Consider the following 22,205-nt stretch of genomic DNA (forward strand, 5'->3'; position numbering starts at 1 on the left):
CAAAGAACATTTTTTACTTAAAGCATCCTTCAGAATACATTGTTCTAAAAGATCTATAAAAAACATTCCATCCAAGAAAAATAGAATACACAGTTTTTTAAGTACACACAGAAGAATCCCCTGGTTAAATCACATAAAAAGAGACATAACAAATATTACAAATTTAAGAAGACTGAAATTATACCAAGTATATCTTCCAACCACAATGGTATGAAACTAAAGATCAACAATAAAAAAAGAGCTGGAAAATCTACAATGTAAATATTAAATATTTAATATATAAATATTAAACAGCATACTACTGCACAAGCAGTAGGCCAAATAAGAAATCAAACAGCAAATCAAAATATATCTCAAAGCAAAAGAGAAAGAAAACAATATTCCAAAACCTGTGGGATACAGCAAAAGCATATGTTAGAGTGAAATTTATGCTATAAATGCTTGTATGAAGAAAAAAATTCCAAATAAAAAACTTAACATTATACCGCAAGGAACTAGAAAAAGAAGAAACTTAGCTGAAATTAGTACAGGAAAGAAATAACAAAGAAAAATCAGAAATAATGAAATAGTGACCAAATTAAACAATAATATAACGTTGGAAGTAATGACCAGTTTTTCCAAAAAAATAAACAAAATTGGCAGTGCTTTAACTACATTAAGAAAAAGAAGACTGAAAGTCAAAATGAGAAATGCGAGAGAAAACAGTACAACAGATAACCACAGAAATACGTAGTGTGATAACAGATTACTATAAACAATTATATACCAACAAATCTGATAACTTAGGAAATGCACAAATTACCATGATTGAATCATGAATTGTGAATCCAAGAAATAGGAAATTTTCTTAGACCAATAAGAAGAATGAAAGGTGAATTAGGAATTGGAAATCTCCTAGCACAGAAAATCCCAAGACCACATGGTTACATTGGTGAATTCTACCAAACATATAAAAGAAATAATGTCAATCTCTATCAAAATCTTACAAATAATGGAATAGAGGGAACACATTCAGAATCATTCCATGAGGCCAGTATTACCCCGATACCAAAGCAGGACAAAAACAATACAAGAACAAAGAAGTCTGGTTTGTCTGATGTAAGTATTGCCAGTCTGACTTTGTTTTGATGTCCATTAGCATGAGAGGTGGTTCTCCATCCCCTCACTTTCAATCTGCTGGTGTCTGTAGTTCTAAAGTGAGTCCCTTATAGGCAGCACATAGATGGGTCTTACTTTTTTATCCATTCTGATACCCTGTGTCTTTTGATTAGAGTGTTTAGTCCATTTACATTCAAAATAATTATTTACAGATATGTATTTACTGCAGTTTTATTACTTGTTTTGTCCTTGTTTCTGGAGATTTTATCTGATCCTTTGTCTTTGTTACTTTTGGTCTCTCCTTTCCACTCACAGAGTCCCTTTTAATATTTCTTGTAGGGCTGATTTAGTGGTCATGAACTCCTTTAGTTTTATTTGTTTGGGAAACTTCATGTCTCCTATTCTGAATGACAGCCTTACTGGGTAGAGTATTCTTGGCTGCAGATTTTTCCCATTCAGCACGTTCAGTAATACATCATGCCACTCCCTTCTGGCCCGCCAAGTGTCTGTGGGGAGATCTGCAGCTAGTCTTATGGGTCTTCCCTTGTAAGTTAAGGACTGCTTTTGTCTTGTTGCTTTTAAGACTCTTTGTTACTGTGGTTTGCAAATTTTCCTACAGTATGTCTTGGTGTTGCCCTGCTTTTGTTGATTTTGATGGGAATTCTCTGTGCCTTCTGGATCTGGATGTCCATTTCCTTCCTGAGATTAGGGAAGTTTTCTGCTATTATTTCCTTATATAAACCTTCTGCCCCCTTTCCTCTTCTTCTCCTGGGACTCCTGTCATACCAACGTTATGATGTTTGATGGAGTCGCTGAGTTGTCCAAGTGTTCTCACGTTCCATAATTCCTCTTTCTCTTTTGTTCATTGTCATTATGTTCCATTACTTTGTCTTCTGGATCACTAATTCGTTCCTCTGCTTCTTCTAGCCTGCCGTTCTTTGCATCAATCCTGTTTCCATGATCAGTTCGTGCATTCTTCATCTCTGACTGATTCTGTTTTATTCTCTTATCTCTGCGGTAAGGGCCTCCCTGAAGTCTTCCATTCATTTCTCAAGCCCAGCGAGTATCCTCACAATCGTTGCTTTAAATTCTCCATCAGGCATGTTACTTATATCAGTTTGGCTTAGATCTTTGCCTGTGGCTTTGTCCTTTTCTTTCATTTGGGAGAAATTCCTCTGTCTTGGCATCTTGCCTGTGTCTCTTCCTTTTCTCTGTGTTAGAAAAGCCTGTTATATGACCCGTCCTGAGAGTATGAAGAAGAGGTCTGCAGTGCCCAGGGCCTGGTGCTTCAGGGAGTGTCTCAGATGTGTGCTGCATGCACTCTGCTGCTGTGGTTTGGCCGCTCTGTCCTTCGGGCCAGTGGTCTGCAGGGGCTCTCCTTGCCCTCTGTGGACAGTGTTTGGTCCCTGGCCTGAATGTGGCGAGTTTTAATGAGGTGTGTGCTGGTCTGCTTGTGAAATGAGACCTGACACCAACTCCACCAGAACTGAGGCCTTGCAGAACTCCCTGGTTGGGAGACGTGGTGTGGGCAGGGGTTTCTGTTTGTCTTCTGGGGAGGGGCCTGCTGCTCTGGGACTGAGCAAGCCTGCCAGAGGAGGGCCTTCCCGGCAGAGCGCAGGGGTGTGGGACCTGGTGTAAGCAGGTTAGGCGGCCAGTGTGGGCGCTGTGCTGTTTACTGCAGGTGGCTCCGTGTTTATGCTGAGGGGTGGGGAGGGGAGTGGGGCCAGTGGGCTCCTTTGTTCCCAGAGAGGCGGCTCTGTGAATGCTGCCCTCCAAGAAGAGCGAATAATCTCCCCCCGTGTGCCCCAGACGTTTTCAGGTTTTCCAGATCACTGTTTCCACGCTGTCCACCTCTGGGTTGTTTGCCTGCCTCCTCTCCAGCGGTAGGGCAGTGCCCTCCAGGCTCTAGCCCAGGCAAGCCCGCTGACCTTGAAAACTCCAGGCCTTAATCTTGGCTGGTTGCAAGAACTCAGGAAATTCAGCCCCTGTCATTTTCCCAGACAGTGGCTTTGGGGAAGCGTTCTCCTTGTGTGTTCTCCAGTGTGCCCCTGTCTCTCCCGCTTCTTTGCAACCAGGGCTCCCTCCCCTCTGCAGCCCCTGCAATCCCTTTCTCCCCCAGACCACGTCTCCACACTTCGTACCTTCTTCGATGTGGCTTCTTCTCTCCCTTTAGTTGTGGAGTGTGTTCTGTCAGTCTTCAGGGTGACTTCTGGGGTATTTAGGGTGTTTTAATAGTTATCCAGCTGAGTTCGAGGGATGAGGTGAGCCTGAGGTCCTTGTATTCCATTGCCGTCTTTGATTGCTTCTTTATCCTTTCATCTTCTTTATCCATTTATTGATGGACACTTGGGTTGCTTACATATCTTAGCTATTGTAAATACTGCAGTGAGCATAGGGATGCATTTATCTTTTGAATTAGTGTTTTCATTTTCTTTGGGTAAATACCAGGAGTGGGATTACTAGATTGTATGGTATTTCTCTTTTTAATTTTTTGAAGAACCTCTGTAATGTTCTTAGTGTCTGCACCAATTCACGTTCCTACCAGCAGTGCATGAGGGTTCCCTTTTCTTTATAGCATCATGTTATTTCTTGTCTTTTTGATGTTAGTCATTCTAAGTGATGTGAGGTTAGGTCTCATGTGTTTTTGATTTGTATTTCCCTGATGATGAGTGATGTTGAGTATCTTTTCGTGTGTTTGTTGGCCATCTGCGTGTCTTCTTTGGAAAAATGTCTGTTCAGGTCCTCTGCCCATTTTTAAATTGGATTATTGGGGGTTTTTAGTGTTGAGTTGTATGAATTCTTTAGGTATTTTGCTTACTAACCCCGTATTGGATACATCATTTGTAAATATCTTCTCCCATTCAGTAGTTTGCCTTTTTGTTTTGTTGATAGTTTCCTTTGCTGTGTAAAAGCAGTTTAGTTTGATGTAGTCCCATTAGTTTATTTTTGCTTTTGTTTCCCTCACCCGAGGAAAAATATCTAGAAAAATGTTGCTGTGGGCGACATCTGAGTGATTAGTGCCTATTTTCTTCTAGGAGTTTTATGCTTTTAGATCTTAAATGCGCTTTGAGTTTGTTTTTGTATATAGTATCAGAAAGCGGTCAAGTTTCATTCTTTTGCGTGTAGCTCTCCAGCTTCGCCAACACCATTTCTTGAAGAGACTTTTTCCAGTTGTATATTCTTGCCTCCTTTGTCATAAATTAATTGATGATACAGATGTGGGTTTCGGGCTCTGTCTTCTATTCCACTGATGTATTATTGTACCACTACCATACTGTTTTTATTACTATAACTTAATGGTGTACAACAAAATCTGGGATTGTGATAGCTCTAGCTCTCCCCACCCCCGCAGGATTGTTTTGGCTATTGAAGGTCTTTTGTGGGTCCCTAGAAATTTTAGGATTATTTGTTCTAGTTCTGTGAAAGATGCTCTTGGTATTTTGATGGATTGCACTGAATCTGTAGATTGCTTTGGGTGGTATAGACATTTTAATGATACTAATTCTTCCAGTTCATGAGTATGGTGTATCTTTTCATTTGTTTGTATTGCTTTCAGTTTCTTTCATCAGTGTCTTACAGTTTTCAGAGTACAGGTCTTTCACTTCCTAGGTTAAATTTATTCCTAGATATTTTTTTTTTAGTATAATTGTAAATGGGATTGTTTTCTTAATTTCTCTTTCTGCTACTTCATTATTAATATATAGAAATGCAACAGATTTCTGTATATTAATTTGTATCCTGCAACATTACTGAATTCATTTATCAGATCTAATAATTTTTTGGTGGGGCCTTTAGGGTTTTCTATGTATAGTATCAAGCTATCTGCAAATGGTGACAGTTTTACTTCTTAGCATCTTGGATGCCTTTTGTATTTTTTTCTTGTCTCATTGCTATGGCTAGGACTTCTAATACTATGTTGAATAAAAGTGGTGAAAGTGGGCATTCCTAATCCTGGATGAAAAGCTTTTATATCAACATTGCGTATGAGGTTAGCTGTGTGCTGTTCATATATGACTTTAATTATGTTGAGGTATGTTCTCTCTAAACCCACTTTGTTGAGAGTTTTTATTATGAATGGGTGTTGTATTTTGTCAAATGGTTTTTCCATATCTCTTGAGATGATCATAGAGCTTTTACCCTTCTTATTAATGTGATGTAGTACTTTGATTTTCAAATATTGAAGCACTCTTGCATTCCTGGAGTAAATGCCATTTGATTGTGGTGTTTTTTTTTAATATACTGTCGAATTTGATTTGGTAATATTTTGTTGAGAACTTTTACATCTTTGTTCATCAAAAATATTGGCCTTTAGTTTTTTTTTGTAGTGTTTTTGTCTGGTTTTGGTGCCAGGGTAGTGCTGTAGTGCTGGCCTCATAGAATGAATTTAGATGTTTTTCTTCCTCTTCTATTTTTTTGGAATACTTTGAGACGAGCAGGTATTTTTGTTTGTTTTTTCTTCTAAATTTTTTTTTTTTTGAGTACAGTTGACCCACCATTTTACATTAGTTTCAGGTGTACAACATAGTCTATATGTTACACTGTGCTCACCAAAGTGAGCGGTGCCCTTTATTCCTGTGACTTACTCCTTCCACAACTGGAAGCCTATGTCTCCTCCCCTTCACACATTCTGTCCATCCCCTAAACCATGAGTTTGTTCTTGGTTTTTATGGGTCTGATTCTGCTTTTTGTTTGTTTACTCATTCATTTTGTTTTTTAGATGCTTCAGATAAGTGAAATCATACGGTATTTCTGTTACTGACTTATTTCACTTAGTGTAATATGAGAAGAATAGGTAATAACTCTTCTTTATATTCTTTGGTAGGATTTACCTGTGAAGCCATACAGTCCTCGACTTTTGTTTATTGGGAGTTTTTTGATTGCTGATTGGATTTCACTACTAATAACCTGTCTATTCAGATTTCCTTATTTACTTGTCATATCCATTTGCAAATAGCCCTCATATTTGTCTTCTGTCTTTAATGCCAATTATTTTATTTTATTTTATTTTATTTTATTTTTTTTTTTTGCCTAGATTCTCCTAACTTGTTTCCATCCTATCTGACCCTTAAATTGGTCCATTCCTCATTTGTCAGCTGAATAATCTTTCTAAACCCAGTCTCATTACATCCCTCCCTGTCTTGTTTAAACACTTTGGTTCATTACCACCGCAGCTTACAACAAAAGCTCCTTTGTGTGCAGGGAAAACCATTCACGGCGTTTCCTGCGCATTGTCTCTGCCTCTCTCTTTTCACTACTTCTGTGTTGCTGCTCTTTCTGCAGCCACACTATGCTTTTAACTAATGAGTCTCCATGCTTCCTTACAATTTTGTTTTGTACCTTTGCTCATACTCTCTGTACTTAATAGTAGTTTACAAAGTGATGCTAATTGATAGTATTTAACTATAATTGGGATAAAAGTTCTTCATTAGGAATGTTTAATGACAAAATATGTTCATCTTTACAAATAATAGTGGTATTTCATACATTTTTATACATTCATACATTTCATACATTTAATTTCAATGACAAAATATGTTCATCTTTACAAATAATAGTGGTATTGCACACATTTTTTAAAATTTCAGCAGGGTCTGAGAGATCTTGTTGATATTTTTACATTTTCACAATTGTATTCAGGACAGGGGTTATTACTTTAAACCAATACATGATTTTTTTTCTACAGTCAAAACTCTAGTTTATGAAGCTGTCATGTTTTTCACATTTTAGAACATATCTATACCCTACTCCCTCACCTGCTTTCTCTCTTCTTGTCCAGGTTGCAGAGATAACAGAGGAATTAGCTACTCTTCCTAAGAGAGCTCAGCTAGCTGCTGCATTTATTACATATCTTTCTGCTGCTCCTGAAGGTCTGAGAAAAACCTGTTTGGAAGAATGGACCAAATCAGCTTGTCTTGAAAGTTTGTATTTAGTCATTCACATTTTGAAATTTCAATATCCTAAAAATGCATCTTTTAATTTTTGCCATTTTACTTTTTCTAAATGAGAAAAATTTTCTGTAAGCTAAAAGAAACCAAATCTACTTTAGATTTGCTCAATTCTGTAATTGTTCTCTGAATTGTTTTGTTGCAATGACTCTTCTATTCCTAAAATCACTCTATGAAACTGAGACCACGGAGTGTTTTTGATAATGGATGAATGCAGTTAAATTTTTTTTTTTTTTTTTTTTTGGTTTTGAAACTTTTATTTATTTATTTTTTTAAAGATTTTATTTATAGGGCGCCTGGGTGGCTCAGTTGGTTAAGCGACTGCCTTCAGCTCAGGTCATGATCCTGGAGTCCCGGGATCGAGTCCCACATCGGGCTCGCTGCTCAGCAGGGAGTCTGCTTCTCCCTCTGACCCTCCTCCCTCTCACGCTCTCTGTCTCTCATTCTCTCTCTCGCAAGTAAATAAAATCTTAAAAAAAAAAAAAAAAATTTAAAGATTTTATTTATTTGAGAGAGAGAGAATGAGAGAGAGAGAACACATGAGAGGGGATAGGGTCAGAGGACGAAGCAGACTCCCTGCCGAGCAGGGAGCCCGATGCGGGACTCGATCCAGGGACTCCAGGATCATGACCTGAGCCGAAGGCAGTCGCTTAACCAACTGAGCCACCCAGGCGCCCGCAGTTAAATATTTTAATACATTGATTTTTACAGTAATTTTATATCATAAAATAAGATGTAAGAACTCCAAAATTCCTTGTGAATTTTGTGGTTTTCTCAAGTTATTATAGTTGTGAAATATGTATTAAATATACAAGAAATATAATTTCACTGAGTTCCATTCCTTTGCACTTTTTATTTTAAACTTTTCTCCCCCTTCTCGTGCTAAAGGGGGAAGAACGGATTGAATATTAAGAATGGTCATGGGACTGTTGTTTGAGTATATTTTAAATAGTTTTGTTCCCTTCCCTTTGTCAAGTGCACAATCACTGTAGTGAAATATTAATTACCTTAAACTTTTCAGAATTTGATCTAAGGAGATTTCTTTGTACTGAAAGTGAGCAGTTAATTTGGAAAAGTGAAGGCCTACCATCCGATGACCTTTCCATAGAAAACGCTCTCGTTATCTTGCAGGTAATTAATCAGTTTTAATTTCTCATTGGAAGTGTTCTTGTGGAAGCTTGTCCCAGGAAGCACCTTTTTCAAATTCTTAGGCTTTCACAGTTACTCTTTTCATTACATGAAAGTGAAGATATTTTGGGAACGAAAATCCATTTGTGATTCAGTTGGTGAATCTACAATTTTCAGTATAATTTATTTTTTACCTTAATATAAAAGTATAAACTAAAGTGACATTATTTTGATGACAAAAAAATTCTAAATAGAACTCCCTAATAGTAATGGAGATATTTTAGTGGTACCTGATTTACCTGGTTATATAGTTACTGCATCTACAGTGTATGATTTTACCATTTTTTTTTTTTACAAAACGAAGTTCTACAAAGTGAAGATAAGTTTTGGTTTGTAGGTTAGGGATAACGATATGCATTTTTTTGAAAATTTTTCTTTCCCATAATGTATATTTCTTCAAAGTCATTGTTTAAATGTGAAACTCTTACAGCCATGTTAGCAGTGATGAATATGAAAATCAAATTGCGACTCAGGTATACAAACCGTGATAATTCTTCTAGTGAAGTATGATTTTTACCTTTAGCTTGGTGAACCGTTGTGGATGTAACAGATAATGGGAAGGCGGTTCTTCCCTGTGCTGATAGGGTTTTCCTGTTGGTTCTGCCTCAGTGGCTCACACTCCGTACACCAGTTTCCTCTTTGCTCCCTGCAGCCCCTTTCTCTGCCCGCACACCGTCTCCTCCTCCGGTGACTCCACAGCTCCAACAGAAGCATGAATGTTGAATGCTCCTTTTTAGGTAACATGAGCCATAGTACGACAAGATTTGTATTGTGGGCCCTGCATTCCTGGATAAATGGGTTCCTTTGATTAGGCCTACCAGTCGGCTGACATGCTTTGGCTCATTACATTGCTGCCTCCCCAGCGAGGAGCTGCTGACCAAAGATCAAGCAGCCTTGACTGCTTAAAAACTTGATTTGGCTTGTTCTCTTTTAAAACATTTTCCATCATTTTTTAAAGTAGAATCACAAATCTGGAACTCTAAATGTGTAGGTAAATAAGTTCATTACATTATATAAAAAAGTATGGCTTTTTATCCTATTTGTTATTCTTTCCCCAAAGTTTCATTCTCACCTCGTCTTCCTTTTTTAGCAATCCAAGAAAACAATCATTCGCAGATTTAAAAAACACACAGTTTAAGTATCATTCTTTTTTTATTCCATAAGAAGTCAGGGGGTGAGCCTTTAGAAAAAACATATTTATCACAGTATTTTTTTTCCTGATGATACTAATTGAAAATGTTTACTTTTGTGTTCTGAATTACCTTTCGTGATGAATATAGTTCATGAAATTGTTTTTGAAATTAATTTTAATAATAAGTTTAGATTTACTTTGTATTTAATATTGCCATGTTTATTGTAGATATTTATATGCATTTATATGACAAAACAAAAACATATGGAAAAATTTGTTAGGGTAATTAGTTATTTTGTTGGGATGAATTTGCCACTATATAGTTAACCCTCTGTCTCAGTTGTCAAGTATTCTAGATTTAGAGTAAGCTCTTGCACGTAAGGCTGTGACTGGATAGCCCACGTCTATAAAAACCTTCTCAAGTGATGTGTGTGAAATTAGATTTCTAAATAGATACAAATTGGGTTTCTGGGAAGTCTACCCTGAGAAAAAAATGACTAGGCATGATGAGTAAAATGTAATTTTGATTGAGAGATGTAGCTCATCTCATTAACCCCGCTAGAGTTTTCCTGAGGTTCTCTCTCTCCCTGGAGCCTTTCCCACATTCAAGGTCTGTAGTTGCTGTCTCCTTTAGTGGTCCTAAGTAAAACCTTTGTGTCCATAATTATTCCTTTGTTTGTCTTAAAAGATGCTTGAACTTCTCATATTTGTGTTAAACTATTGAAGTGCAGTATTGTCTGGAAGAGGAAATAGTCAACTAATCTACCAATGACCTTGTAACGGGAGTTAAAGTACATCAGTAAGAGGTTCCTGTGACCTATGTCCTTATGGGTGGGGAAGAAGGTGGCCATCGGGGACCGTGTGTCCTGGATTGCTTGTCCTGTGATTTACACCTGTGGTCCTGATGGGATTATTGTTAGCTTTCCTTTTACTCTCCAAGGTGTCCTGGCCTGGGTGATAATTTCTGTGATCTTTCTAATATTGCGGGTGGGACCCAGCGGTAATGCAGAGCTATAAGGCTGTTAGAAACCAGGGGGAAGGTGTGAGTGAAAAGTATCCAAAAAGGAGATGGGAAAGGTGATTAATTTAAATTTTACAGTATTATAAATTTTTCTTGGTTTAAATTTCACAAATTTTTTCTTGTGAAGACATGTATTGAATGTTTTTTATTGTTTGTAGACAATTCAGTGTCAAATTAGATTTTTTTTTAAACCACACAGAATTTCTGAGATTATTTTTCTTCCTGACATTCAGTGTATGTTGAGGAAATGCAAATTAATTGGCTCTTAATGTAAAGAACACAAAATTTTAAAGGTAAATCACGTAGGGAAAGTTCTTTTTTCAAATAAACCCCAAATAAATAATAGTAACACTGAAGTAGTCACACTATGTTGTACACATGTTACTATTTAAGAATTAATACAGGTAAAGCACTTAAACACTTAACTCACTGAATTTTCAGATCAGCCCTGTCTAGTCCGTGTGTTACCCTTTTTATAGATAAGGACGTTGCAGCACAGAAGGGTGAAGTCACTTGTGTCCGTCTCTAAATTAATCATTGTTATTTTTTTTTTTTTTTAGTCAAGGATTTTTTACTGGCCAAGCATAGTACATTTAAGAAGAAAAAAAGGAACTTGTGGTTTTAAATATAATTAAGATGTTGAAAGCATTGAGATCAGCTCTAGGATTCAAATGATGTCACCAGGATGTTGTTTTCTCAACCCATCTTAAGAGATTCGTTGTCAGATAGGTTCTGTCCGCCCTGTGTTACGGATGGCCATTGGTGGCTCCAGGCTGACTATTGTCGGAGCTCATGCTCGAAGACTAGAGTTGTGTCTGCACACCCCTCTCCCCCAGCAGTATTGGTGTCCTTTCCCCAAAGAATTCTGATTAGTTAGCTTGGGTCATGTGCTCGTCCGTTTGGGCAGTGCTAGGTGACTGATGGTCCCTTCAGAGACATGTGGGGTGGGCGCGCAGGGAGGGCAAAGGTGGCTTTCTACGGTGGGAATCTTTTCTCACCCCCCCCCCCCCCCCCCCCCCGCCGTGACTTGCTTTTTCTTACCCCTGCCTGTGGAGGCGTCAGTCCTGGCCTAGCAGTGTGAGCAGCACACTTGCAAGTCACCGTGGGTCTCCTTAATTCACGTGCAGCTGGTTCCTCAACAAATCTTGTTACACCTCTGTCTCAGGAGCGCCATGGGCTCATCCTGCTCCAAGCACGTCCACTGTGAGTGGACTCGTCTCGGCTGCGCAGTGAAGCACCGGATGAATACAGTATCACACTTTCGGCCCCTTGCCCCCAACATCACTGCCTTCACTGCCATAGGAGGGCTCATAGTAACCTGGTCAGGATGCTCCGTTGATAGATTCCAGGGACTTTCCGTTGCTTGAAGTATAAGCGTGTCATTGTTAAGCATGGCCTAAAAAGAGCTGAAGGACCTTGACTGCTCCTGCCGTATCCTCTGCATCATTCTTGCCTGTGCTTTTTCACTCCAGGTTTGCCGAGCTCCGCTAGTTTTCCAGATCGTGCTGGGCTTTTTATCCCTCTGTCTTTCATGCTCTTGTCTTTGCCTGACGTGCTTTTTCCACTTCTTTTCCAGGCTAAGTCCCATTTATCTTTCCTGACTTAGTTTGACCTGAACTGCTTTCTCGCGGCTTCCCCCTAACTCCACCTGTGCTCCACTCATAGACTCTTGCATGCTCTTTGTAGATTGTCAGTTTTTGCTTCGTTCGTGGGTGTGAACCCGTTGAGGGTAAGCGTATGTGTCATTAATTTCTGTGTCCCTCATATTGTCTTACTGAGTAGTTGTTCAGCATATGGTAGGTGAAAGAACTCATGAATGAATGAAAGCTCAATATTTTTGGATCTATTATAATTTGTTACATGTAGAATTTAACTACATTTAATCATGGATCACAGACTTAAAATATACCTCAGAGATTTTGTCTAAATCTCTATGGAGGAGTATAAATAACATGAAATCAAACTTGTCAGTACTCTTGGAAATTCTAAAGCATATTTTTGGTCCTACTGAAATATATTATCTTTTTTTTTTTTTTAACTGCATCAGATCATTGGTTTGAAATCATGGGTAAGAACTTTTTTTAAAATTTAAGGTAATTGTTTTTGTGGCTGGGCAAAATCTTGTAGTCTTGTGAAATGTTTGCTCCTGAATACTAGCATAAAATTAGGTCTCAAACGTAGGCGTAGTACATAGGAAGTACGTACAAGGCTACTTATCACCTTATTTAGTAGGAGAGGCATGTTTTATTATTGTTATTGTTTATGATGGAGCGGTAAGTGAAAATAGCTGGAAAGAGATGCCGGCTGAGGATCCTACTGCAGTGTGCTGCTGTGGGAGCTATGGTGGGCGTGAACGGTCCGTTCCAGGTGCAAGCAAAAAGGGGGTGTGTGGTTTGGAGGGAATTTTAAAACAATAATAAAGCTGGTTTACAGTCAGTCAACTCTTTATTACCACCAGCTGTGGGTACTTTTAAACAACGTTGCTGACAAAATGCTCTCTGTCCCTAGGGCAGATGGCCCCCACCATCTGCCTCCTTGGTGTGTCCTTGAAATAGCCTCTGTGCTCGTATTAGACACTCCTTGGGGCTAAGTCTTCACGTCACCTGCACTTTGTGTGTTTTCTTATCCCTGTTGCACAACCACATCACATTTTTTCTAATAAGTGTGAACATTTAAGAAAAATTAGGCCAGTTATTATCTAATTCTGATTTACTGGGTAACAATTCTTGTAATATTAGACTTTCAAATTTACCAAATATATTTACTTATATATTTACATATATTTTTGTTAATGATATCTCTATAATTGGCTTCCTTTCACCTGCTAAGTGACATTGTGTGTTTAGTGCATTTTCACTGGTTTCTAACTCTCTATTTGTTTCAGCGTATCCTGTAATGAATTTAGTTCCTAGTTCATTAGATCTTAATCTACAAGCTATGTCTTTTCTAGTGTGCTCCTTTTTTTAGATTTTTTTTTTTTTATTTATTCATTTGAGAGAGAGAGACAGAGACAGAGAGAGCATGAGCAAGGTGGAGGGGCAGAGGGAGAGGGAGAAGCAGACTCCCCACTGAGCATGGAGCCTGATGCGGGGCTTGATCCCAGGATCCTGGGATCATGACCTGAGCCGAAGGCAGATGCTTAACCATCTGAGCCACCCAGGCGCCCCTAGGGTGCTCCTTTTATAATATTAGCTATATACTGCATTATAAGAATTAATGTCTGAAACAAACAGTTACATTGATAATTATTTGAACAGTGCTTTTATGATGAGTTCATACTTCTCTTCTAAGGTCTTTATGGCTTATTCAACCAAAGAATATATAAAGTTTGGAATAATTTGACTGTGTCTTTTAAAAGCCAGAAGACAGGTGTGAATGATGTCAGATTGGGACTGGAGCTCTTGCTCACTGTAGTGTTAATATACGTTCTCTGAGTTACCATGTAGCAAAGGAGACTATTCTCACTTTACTGTGGTTGAATTTAATTTTCTAATATGAATTTCTGATAGCTATGGAATGGATTGATGTAGCCTCTGGGTGCAGCTAAAAATTGCACCTTTACTCCCTCCTTATGGTTGTGTGTTTACGTTCTCCAAAGCCTGAGAGAAAACTCACTCAGTACCTGATTTCATCTTTTTTAGGAAATTATTTCCATTTGATGGAAGCTTATAATTTTTTTCTTTTTTGGAACTAGAGTCAAGTATGCCCATTCCTTATAGACCCTTCTTCTCAAGCTACAGAGTGGTTAAAGACACATTTGAAAGACTCACGTTTGGAAGTTATTAACCAGCAGGTTTGTATGACTTATAGTTGAGATACCAACTGGTACTAGCATGGTAGGGTGGACACAATGCTGGGTCTGTATTCAGAGGGCACAAACTCGGTCCTGTGACTTACCTGGCATGGGACCCGCGGAAGGAAGCGTAACTTTTAGCTTTACTACAAAAGGGATGAGAGTATTTATTTGATTGCTCATGTGTGCTAGGCATTAATCTAAGCCCTGGGAATTCATTAGTGAGTAAAGTAGTCACACTTCCTGTCCTAGTGGTGATGCCGGTCCGGTAGGTTGGAGAGACAATTAAATAAGCATTTATACTACATTATGATTAAAGATGTAAGTATAGGATCCTAGAGAAGTAAGAGTTCCCGACTCCACTTGGAGACAGCCTTGGTCAGACTTGCAGCATATGGTCATTTCGTGTCCCTGCAACCTCACCAACGAGCATCTCTCATGTGTCCCAACATTAGACATGTTGGTTTGCAAAATGTAATCATCGTCTTCTGGGGTAGTGACCTCTCACTGCCATATTTATCTTGCTGAGAAAATTCTTTGGGGTCAGTTTTTTTTTTTTTTCCTTTGCGGAAGGCCTAGTGTATTTTGTATTCATTTTCATAGATATTCTTCAGGTGCTTGAACAATTACCTCTTTCAAACGTATTTCATTTATAAAATAGGGGTATTTACTTCATTTGTGTGTTAAGAATAGCTATAAATTAGATAATAAAATACTTTAATGCCATTTATGGTTTACGGGAGGAGATTTTAATAATTATTATTCCAAATATTTAATTTTTGTAACCATAGTTGGAGGCTTGAAGTGATGTTTAAAACCCTTTTGCTACCTAGAAAGTCTTAAAATTCTTGCCCGGTTACAGAATTTTGTCCAGAGGTTTTTCCCCACAGTGGTTAGACCTATCACATTTCACACCAAGGAAAGTAGGCTAGAATTCATCATTTGTCTTTCTTCTTCCGTTCAGCATTTGATTTTGAACATAACCAAAGTAGTTCTTATTAATACTTGAGTAACTTACATAAAGAATTTGAAAATTTGTTTCTGCATCAAGTAGAAATTTGAAATCCTAGTAAAGGATTGAAAAAAGCTTTTTTATTGTTGTAAAAATCTTTATTTTTTGTATGTGTATTTAAATTATTTATGACATCTATTTGATAATTTATTCAACTAAAATGATTCATCAGCAAGTACTTATAACTAGAAAAGCAGTCATGAGTAATTTGAATTATTAACATGCATATTAAATTTTAAAATATTCATATTATTCCTATTAATAGATTCCTTCATTATCTGTAAGGACCTTTGTAGATATTAAGGTAATAAAGGAATTAATGTGTATTCTTTTTTATTTTCTCAGGATAGTAACTTTATTACAGCTCTTGAGTTGGCGGTACGTTTTGGGAAAACCCTTATTATACAAGAGATGGATGGTGTAGAACCTGTTCTTTATCCATTGTTGAGACGAGATCTGGTTGCTCAAGGTAAATATTTGACATTTTCCAGAGAGTAACTGTTTTTAAAATTTCCAAAGTAATTAACTTCACAACTAACTTTGACCCTTTTGGTCTTGCCACTGAATCTGATTTCTCTGGTTGAATGGTGGGAATGCCGTCATGGTCTAACAGGAACAGTCGACAAGCTCTTGCCTTTATAGAGGTGGCCTTGCATCAGGTTCTCCAGCACTGCTCCCAGGGACAGTATGTGACCGGAAGACACAGGACTTGAAAAGTCTTCTCACTGGTGGCTAAGATGTTTCGCAGGGACAAGATAGAAAGTCAAGTCAGCAAAGACAAAAAGCATGTAGCGTGAAGTCAGGAGTCAAGAAACAAGGTGTAAGCTTCTGAGCCTCTTCATTGGAGTCCCACCGGATGAGCTGCTTCTCCCAGGACCAGCTTGTGACAACACCTGTGAAGTGTCATGTACCGAGGAAGCTTCTTAGACTCTCCGTTGCACACTTAATGGGGGCTGCTTGTATCAGCACATTCCGCCTAGCATGAGACAAAATTCCAGACTCCTCACACAAAAGCAGGTGTTCTGCATAAGCCACATTATTTGTACAAACAGTTTACGCACAGTGAGCACTCTTACATGAGAACCCACCCCACATCCAAATTTCCAGAAGCCTGTTACGGGCCTGTCTCACAAGCAGGCCTTTCTAAGGATAGAGTCTCAGGACTGCTGTTTCCTCTTTCCTGCACAGCTACCTAACCCAGCCTTTGACGATTAGAATGTAATGCTTTTCAACTCAAGACCATGTCGTGCAAAGTGTGTACAAAGACACATACTTATACATACATACCGCACATATTTACACCACGCATGGTGCTAGCACTACAAGACTTATGCTAACCCTGCAAGCTTGAAATAGGATTGGAGTTATTGGGGCAAACCAGAAGCAGAGCAAAAAATGCATTCGTGGATCGCTTGTTATCTCACAGGCCAGCACGTGTGGCCTGGCAGTGGCTGATGTGTTGTGAAGAGACCTCTAGTAGTGGGACTTTTGCCTTTGCAACCTGGAGCTACCCTCCAGACTGCAGTCCCTGCTCTCAGTCAGTCTGTTCCTTACTGGTACTAACTCAGATCTGTGGAGCTAGCTCTTGCTATCTTTTTTTTCCCTTTTAATTTTTATTTAAACTCTAATTAGTTAACATACAGTGCAGTACTGGTTTCTGAGGTAGAATTCAGTGATTCCTCACTTACATACAACACCCAGTCCTCATCACAACAAGTGCCCTCCTTGATGCCCACCCCCTGTCTAGCCCATTCCCTGCCCACTGCCCTCTATCAACCCTCGGTTTGTTCTCAATCGTTAAGAGTGTCTTACTGTTTATTTCCCTATCCCCTTCCTCCCCTCCCCACATGTTCATCTGGTTTGTTTCTTAAATTCCATGTACGAGTGAAATCATACGGTATTTGTCTTTCTCTAACTGACTTATTTCGCTCAGCATAATACCCTCCAGTTCCATCCACGTCATTGCAAATGGCAAGATTTCATTCCTTTTGATGGCTGCATAATATTCCATTGTATATATATACCACACCTTCTTTATCCATTCATCTGTCGATGGACACTTGGGCTCTTTCCGTAATTTGGCTATTGTAGATAATGCTGCTATGAACATCGGGGTGCATGTGCTCCTTTGAATCAGCATTTTTGTATCCTTTGGGTAACTACCCAGTATTGCAATTATTGGGTCGTAGGGTAGCCCTATTTTTAACTTTTTGAGGAACCTCCATACTGTTTTCCAGAGTGGCTGCACCAGCTTGCATTCCCACCAACAGTGCAGGAGGGTTCCCCTTTCTCCACATCCCCGCCAACACCTGTTGTTTCCACTTGTTAATTTTAGCCATTCTGACTGGTGTGAGGTGGTATCTCATTGTATTTTTGATTTGTATTTCCCTGATGAGGAGTGATGTTGAGCATCTTTTCATGTGTCTGTTGGCCATCTGGATGTCTTTGGGAAGTGTCTGTTCATGTCTTCTGCCCATTTCTTGACTGGATTATTTGTTTTGGGGGCTATGCTGTCTCACAGGGGAGGCGGAAATGAAGCTTGAGGGCCGTCTGGATTTGACTTCCTTCAGTCTATATTTGGCCCTTGACGGCTCATTAAATATGAGCCCCTATCAGCTGTGATTGGTGTCAGGTTTTAGCAGTATCTGTGGCAGTAATTAGTGGCCATCTGTCTGAGAATGGGTGTTGACAAGGTCCCTTGAAGTTGGATCTGGTGCCAAGTTACATATTTCACATGCTGATTGGTTCACATTATGAACCACTATTCCAGATGGTTGTGTAGGGCTGTTTGGGTTAATTTGTTTATTTCAGAATTAGGAAAAGAGAGTTAATCTCTGCCCTTACCTTATTTTTCCTGCCTATTCCCCAGGGCTGGACATATCTGTATCACAGTAGTTGAAGTTCTTTACCATCTTTGAGTATACTTCCGATTGTCCTTTTCCAGAGTGTTGAGTTGCTCATGAATTGCCATTTTGTCATCATGCATTTCCTTTGGGGACAGAGGATGGTCGTCCTAGAACCACATCAAACAGAGTCTGTGTCCAGTCTCATTTACATCCCCGTGTCCCTAATCTGAGCAATATGAACTGCCTTTCTTCATACTGAGGTCAAAGTTGGCACGAATAAGAGGGTTAGAATAGACTTCCTCCTCACGTTTATGCTGCTCAACAATCCCCTCACATGTGTCCTGATCGAAAGGAACGGCAAGGCACGGTTCTTTTTCAAGTTCTCATTGTTTTTTTACTTCCCGATTCATGTGTGCTAGTCACTCAGCCATGCAGAAGGTCAATGTGGTGTTGGTACGTAATTGAAGACCCGGGATCAGCTAGCTACTTAGAAGTCATCTAGGGAGAGGCTCGTGTATTTGGCAGATAGTTCAAGTTTCACTAACAACGTCGTTAATCATTCCAGTCCTTTATGGTTCTTTCATTTCCATGTTGGGCTTGAATATGGATCAGGGATTAGAGTAGAGATGAAGGCTGAACATTGTGGTTGGCTTTTTAGTCCAGATGCTTCCTTTTAGTCATGGTTGCTTCATCCGGGCTTATGGATGTGCAACATAGAGATTAAGTTTGTGATTAATTGTTGTATCTGTTTCCAGTGGGTGTGGTTCCCCATATGGGTATGTCTGTGGAGCCAGGTTGGATCTGGATGGCCCCGTGGCCTGAGTACAGCCAGACCAGTGTTTCTCTAACAGGAGTGATTTTGTCCCCCTGGGGTTATCACAGTTGGGAGGTCCGTGCCAGGGCCATCCTAAAATGCACAGGGCATCTCCTCACAAGAGATGATTTTCCAGCACAAGTTGCCCGTAGTGCTGAGGTCGAGCTCCTCTAGTTCTGACCTATCAATCCCTGTACTGATCTGTTCAGTAAGCCTCTTTGTGACATGCTCTGTTGCCAGAAACACTACCCGAGGTCAGCTCATTGTACGGGATATTCAATGCTCTGGATTGCCAGAAATTTTACCTATGGATAGTGGATGGCTGTAGCATTCCTTAGGATTTTGTTACCTGCGATTATTTGCAGACATCAGTAATTCTGTGCACCTGGAGGGTAGAGGGGTCACAGGCAATGATTGGGTTATAATTGCTTAGATTCCTTCCAAGGTTGCCCTTTGCAGCCTTGCAAGAGTTGCGATTCAAGCCTGGGCACACGTTTGTTAGCCAGATGAATAGGCAATAGTAAAAATTCCAGGTATGGAATATGCTGCTTCTAATGGGCCAAGAAAGTAATCATCATTCTCTTTGTATACAGTGACTATAAAGACAGCAGTTTATTCTTTTTTTTTTTTTTTTTTAAGATTTTATTTATTTATTTGACAGAGAGACACAGTGAGAGAGAGAGCACAAGCAGGGGGAGCGGGAGAGGGAGAAGCAGGCTTCCCGCTGAACAGGGAGCCCGATGTGGGGCTCGATCCCAGGACCCTGGGACCATGACCTGAGCTGAAGGCAGACGCTTAGCGACTGAGCCCCCCAGGTGCCCCGACAGCAGTTTATTCTTTTTTTTTTAAAGATTTTATTTATTTATTTGAAGAGAGAGACACAGCAAGAGAGGGAACACAAGCAGGGGGAGTGGGAGAGGGAGAAGCAGGCCTCCTGCCGAGCAGGGAGCCCAATGCAGGGCTCGATCCCAGGACCCTGGGACCATGACCTGAGCCGAAGGCAGATGCTTAACGACTGAGCCACCCAGGCGAACCGACAGCAGTTTATTCTTAATGGGCTGTGTGGGCTGTCTCCTTGGGCAGTGTCAGTTTGGTTATTTGGTTGGTAGGGTTTTGTATTTGTCCTCACTTAATCCTATTCATCTTTAGGTAGTCAGCCTGGAATGGTATTCAATAGAGTGTGAGCAGTTTTGTCAGGAGAGACCATTACCAAGATGTTATCCATGTAATGGAATGTTTGGACCTAGATGGCAGTTCACATGGTACTTGGATTTATCTAGGTCAGATGATAATATAGTTCTGAAGAGTTTGGACCTGGAAGCAGATACAATGTCTGTTATAAATGTTGACCAAACCAAACCAAACCAAACCCAACTCTCAAACCTGATCCAGGTTCAGAACCAAGATAATAAACATGTCAATTTGGACTTTCCCTGGAAAGAAAGTAGGAGACCAAATCTTATACTTGTATCCAATCGTTTTGTCTCTGGGGTTCTCAAAAGTACACTGACGATTTTGTGTCCCAAAGAAAAAACAGTCAAAACAAACTTCGCCGTGAACTCTATAGGTTAGCTCCGGTGTAAATCGAGGCCTGATGTCATTCAGACTGTGTCGGGCTTAATAGTTCCTTGTCTGATAGTTTCTAACGGTAGGACATTGGATTAAATCCAAGGGTCCTATTTAGACAGTGAACCGTTTACTTGGAAATTTTTTAAAATTTTAGGTCAAAATAATACATGCACAGTTTACAAAACCAAATAGTACAGAAGGCAGTAGTGTTCTGTCCCTCCCCTCCTCCTGACTAGTCCTATTCACCAGAGAAAACCAGGTATTTTTCAGTTTTAACATTTTATTGAAGTGTGTGTGTGTGTGTGTGTGTGTGTGTGCAGTTTATGAATTTTTACAAACAATACACCTGTGTAGGCACCCAGGTCAAGATCTAGAACTTGATGTGCACTCCAGAAACCCCCTTATTTACCACGCTCCCCCATAGGGCTAACCGTGTTTCTGACTTACAACACCATAGATAGTTTTGTTTGTATTGTCTGTTGCGTAAATGCAAAAGAGAAGAGGCGCCGGAGTCCTGTGGGTGGACTGGCTCCCACAGCCCGGCTTCGGTGTTCCCCTGTTGAACGTGAGTCATTTTTCAGCACCAGCACCCCACAGGCCACGCCGTGACCGGACTCAAGTCGCAGCCCCGAACAAGAGTGCATCCCGTATCACATTAATGTTCCAGCTAATTGGAGTGACTTCTGCTTTCGTTTTTTTTTTTAAATCAATTATGTAGTTCCCCTCCACTTCTCTCCCCTCCTAGATAAACATTATTAAGATACCAGTCATAGGGTTGTCTGTATCCATTCCCCAGCAAAACCACGCTGTCCTTGAACCGTTTTCCAGTCACCTGCCGTGAGGCCTGTCCTGTGCTAAGCCCCGTGTCTGTGTACCGTCCTCCTGCGGCCGTGCAGAGTCTCAGGAGGACCTCTCATTGCAAACTGCCAGCCGGCAGCATTTGTTCTGTTTGTCTTCTACAGTTTGTGTGTATGTCAAGTTTGCTAAAGTTACGTATTTTTAAAGCATTTGTTCGTTTCAAACAAATTGCCAAATGTATTGGTGTGTTTTTTATGTAATGTTCTCATAACTTTTTGATTTCAGTTGGTTTTGTAATGATGTCTCCCTTTTTCTTGACATTGATAATTTTTCTTTTTATCCTCCATCCATCTTCAGGGAGCATTTATCAGTTTTACTAATCTTTTCAAAATACCAACTTTTAACTTTGTTTGCCGGGAACGGCCAGCAACCTCTGTACCGAAGGATGAAAGATGACTCCAAACTTTGCTGTGAAAGAGAGGGAAGGGCAAGGGGGTCATAGCTCAGAGACGAAGACCCTTTGCTCTTCTTTGCTCCCGCTTTTATTGGTCCTTCAGGATAGTCACAGATCCTTAATAACACTGTTTCTCAAGCACATGATGTGTGACAAGGGGTCTTAACTGGAAGTAGGAGGATCTGTTTATGGGAAAGCTACGATGTGCTAATCTGCATGTTCTATGAGTTCTGCTAAACATAGCCGAGGGGACAACGCACACATCTCTTAGATCCCCGGGCGGCTGTTTGGCCTAGAGAGTTTTGGGGAAGGCAACTCCCCGCGACATTCCTACGGCAGAGTGGTCATGCGGGCCTCGTCATTCCAAAGGCCCACACCCTCCTCCGAAACCTTCCCTCACCCCCCCCAGCAGCCTCTGTGTTACATTTTAGCAAGCCAGGTATTATGGCTGATTTCATGCTCTACATGAACCCCAATATTTGTTGATTTCCTTTTTAAAAAATTTTTTAATTTTAATTTTTGTTTTGTTTCAAGT

The 22,205-nt window shown here is 39.9% G+C and overlaps 1 protein-coding gene across 14 annotated transcripts in view; it reads left to right on the forward strand.

The window, feature by feature from the left end:
• Window positions 1-22,205, forward strand: part of DYNC2H1 (dynein cytoplasmic 2 heavy chain 1) — a 300,244-nt gene that overhangs the window by 106,438 nt on the left and 171,601 nt on the right. For 12 of the 14 annotated variants that reach the window (XR_004302235.1, XM_032427898.1, XM_032427903.1 and 9 more), the window contains 5 exons: window positions 6,875-7,016; window positions 8,065-8,174; window positions 12,432-12,452; window positions 14,079-14,177; window positions 15,535-15,658. Coding sequence is in view for 13 of the 14 variants with exons in the window: in XM_032427898.1 (XP_032283789.1) it covers window positions 6,875-7,016; window positions 8,065-8,174; window positions 12,432-12,452; window positions 14,079-14,177; window positions 15,535-15,658 (496 nt within the window). In the remaining variant the exon portion in view is untranslated. The remainder of the gene's footprint in view (window positions 1-6,874; window positions 7,017-8,064; window positions 8,175-12,431; window positions 12,453-14,078; window positions 14,178-15,534; window positions 15,659-22,205) is intronic. The other 2 variants (XM_032427901.1, XM_032427902.1) reach the window with 1 other exon arrangement.

Source organism: Phoca vitulina, unplaced genomic scaffold (genome assembly GCF_004348235.1).
Source record: "Phoca vitulina isolate PV1807 unplaced genomic scaffold, GSC_HSeal_1.0 scaffold38, whole genome shotgun sequence".
NCBI classification, from domain to species: domain Eukaryota; kingdom Metazoa; phylum Chordata; class Mammalia; order Carnivora; family Phocidae; genus Phoca; species Phoca vitulina.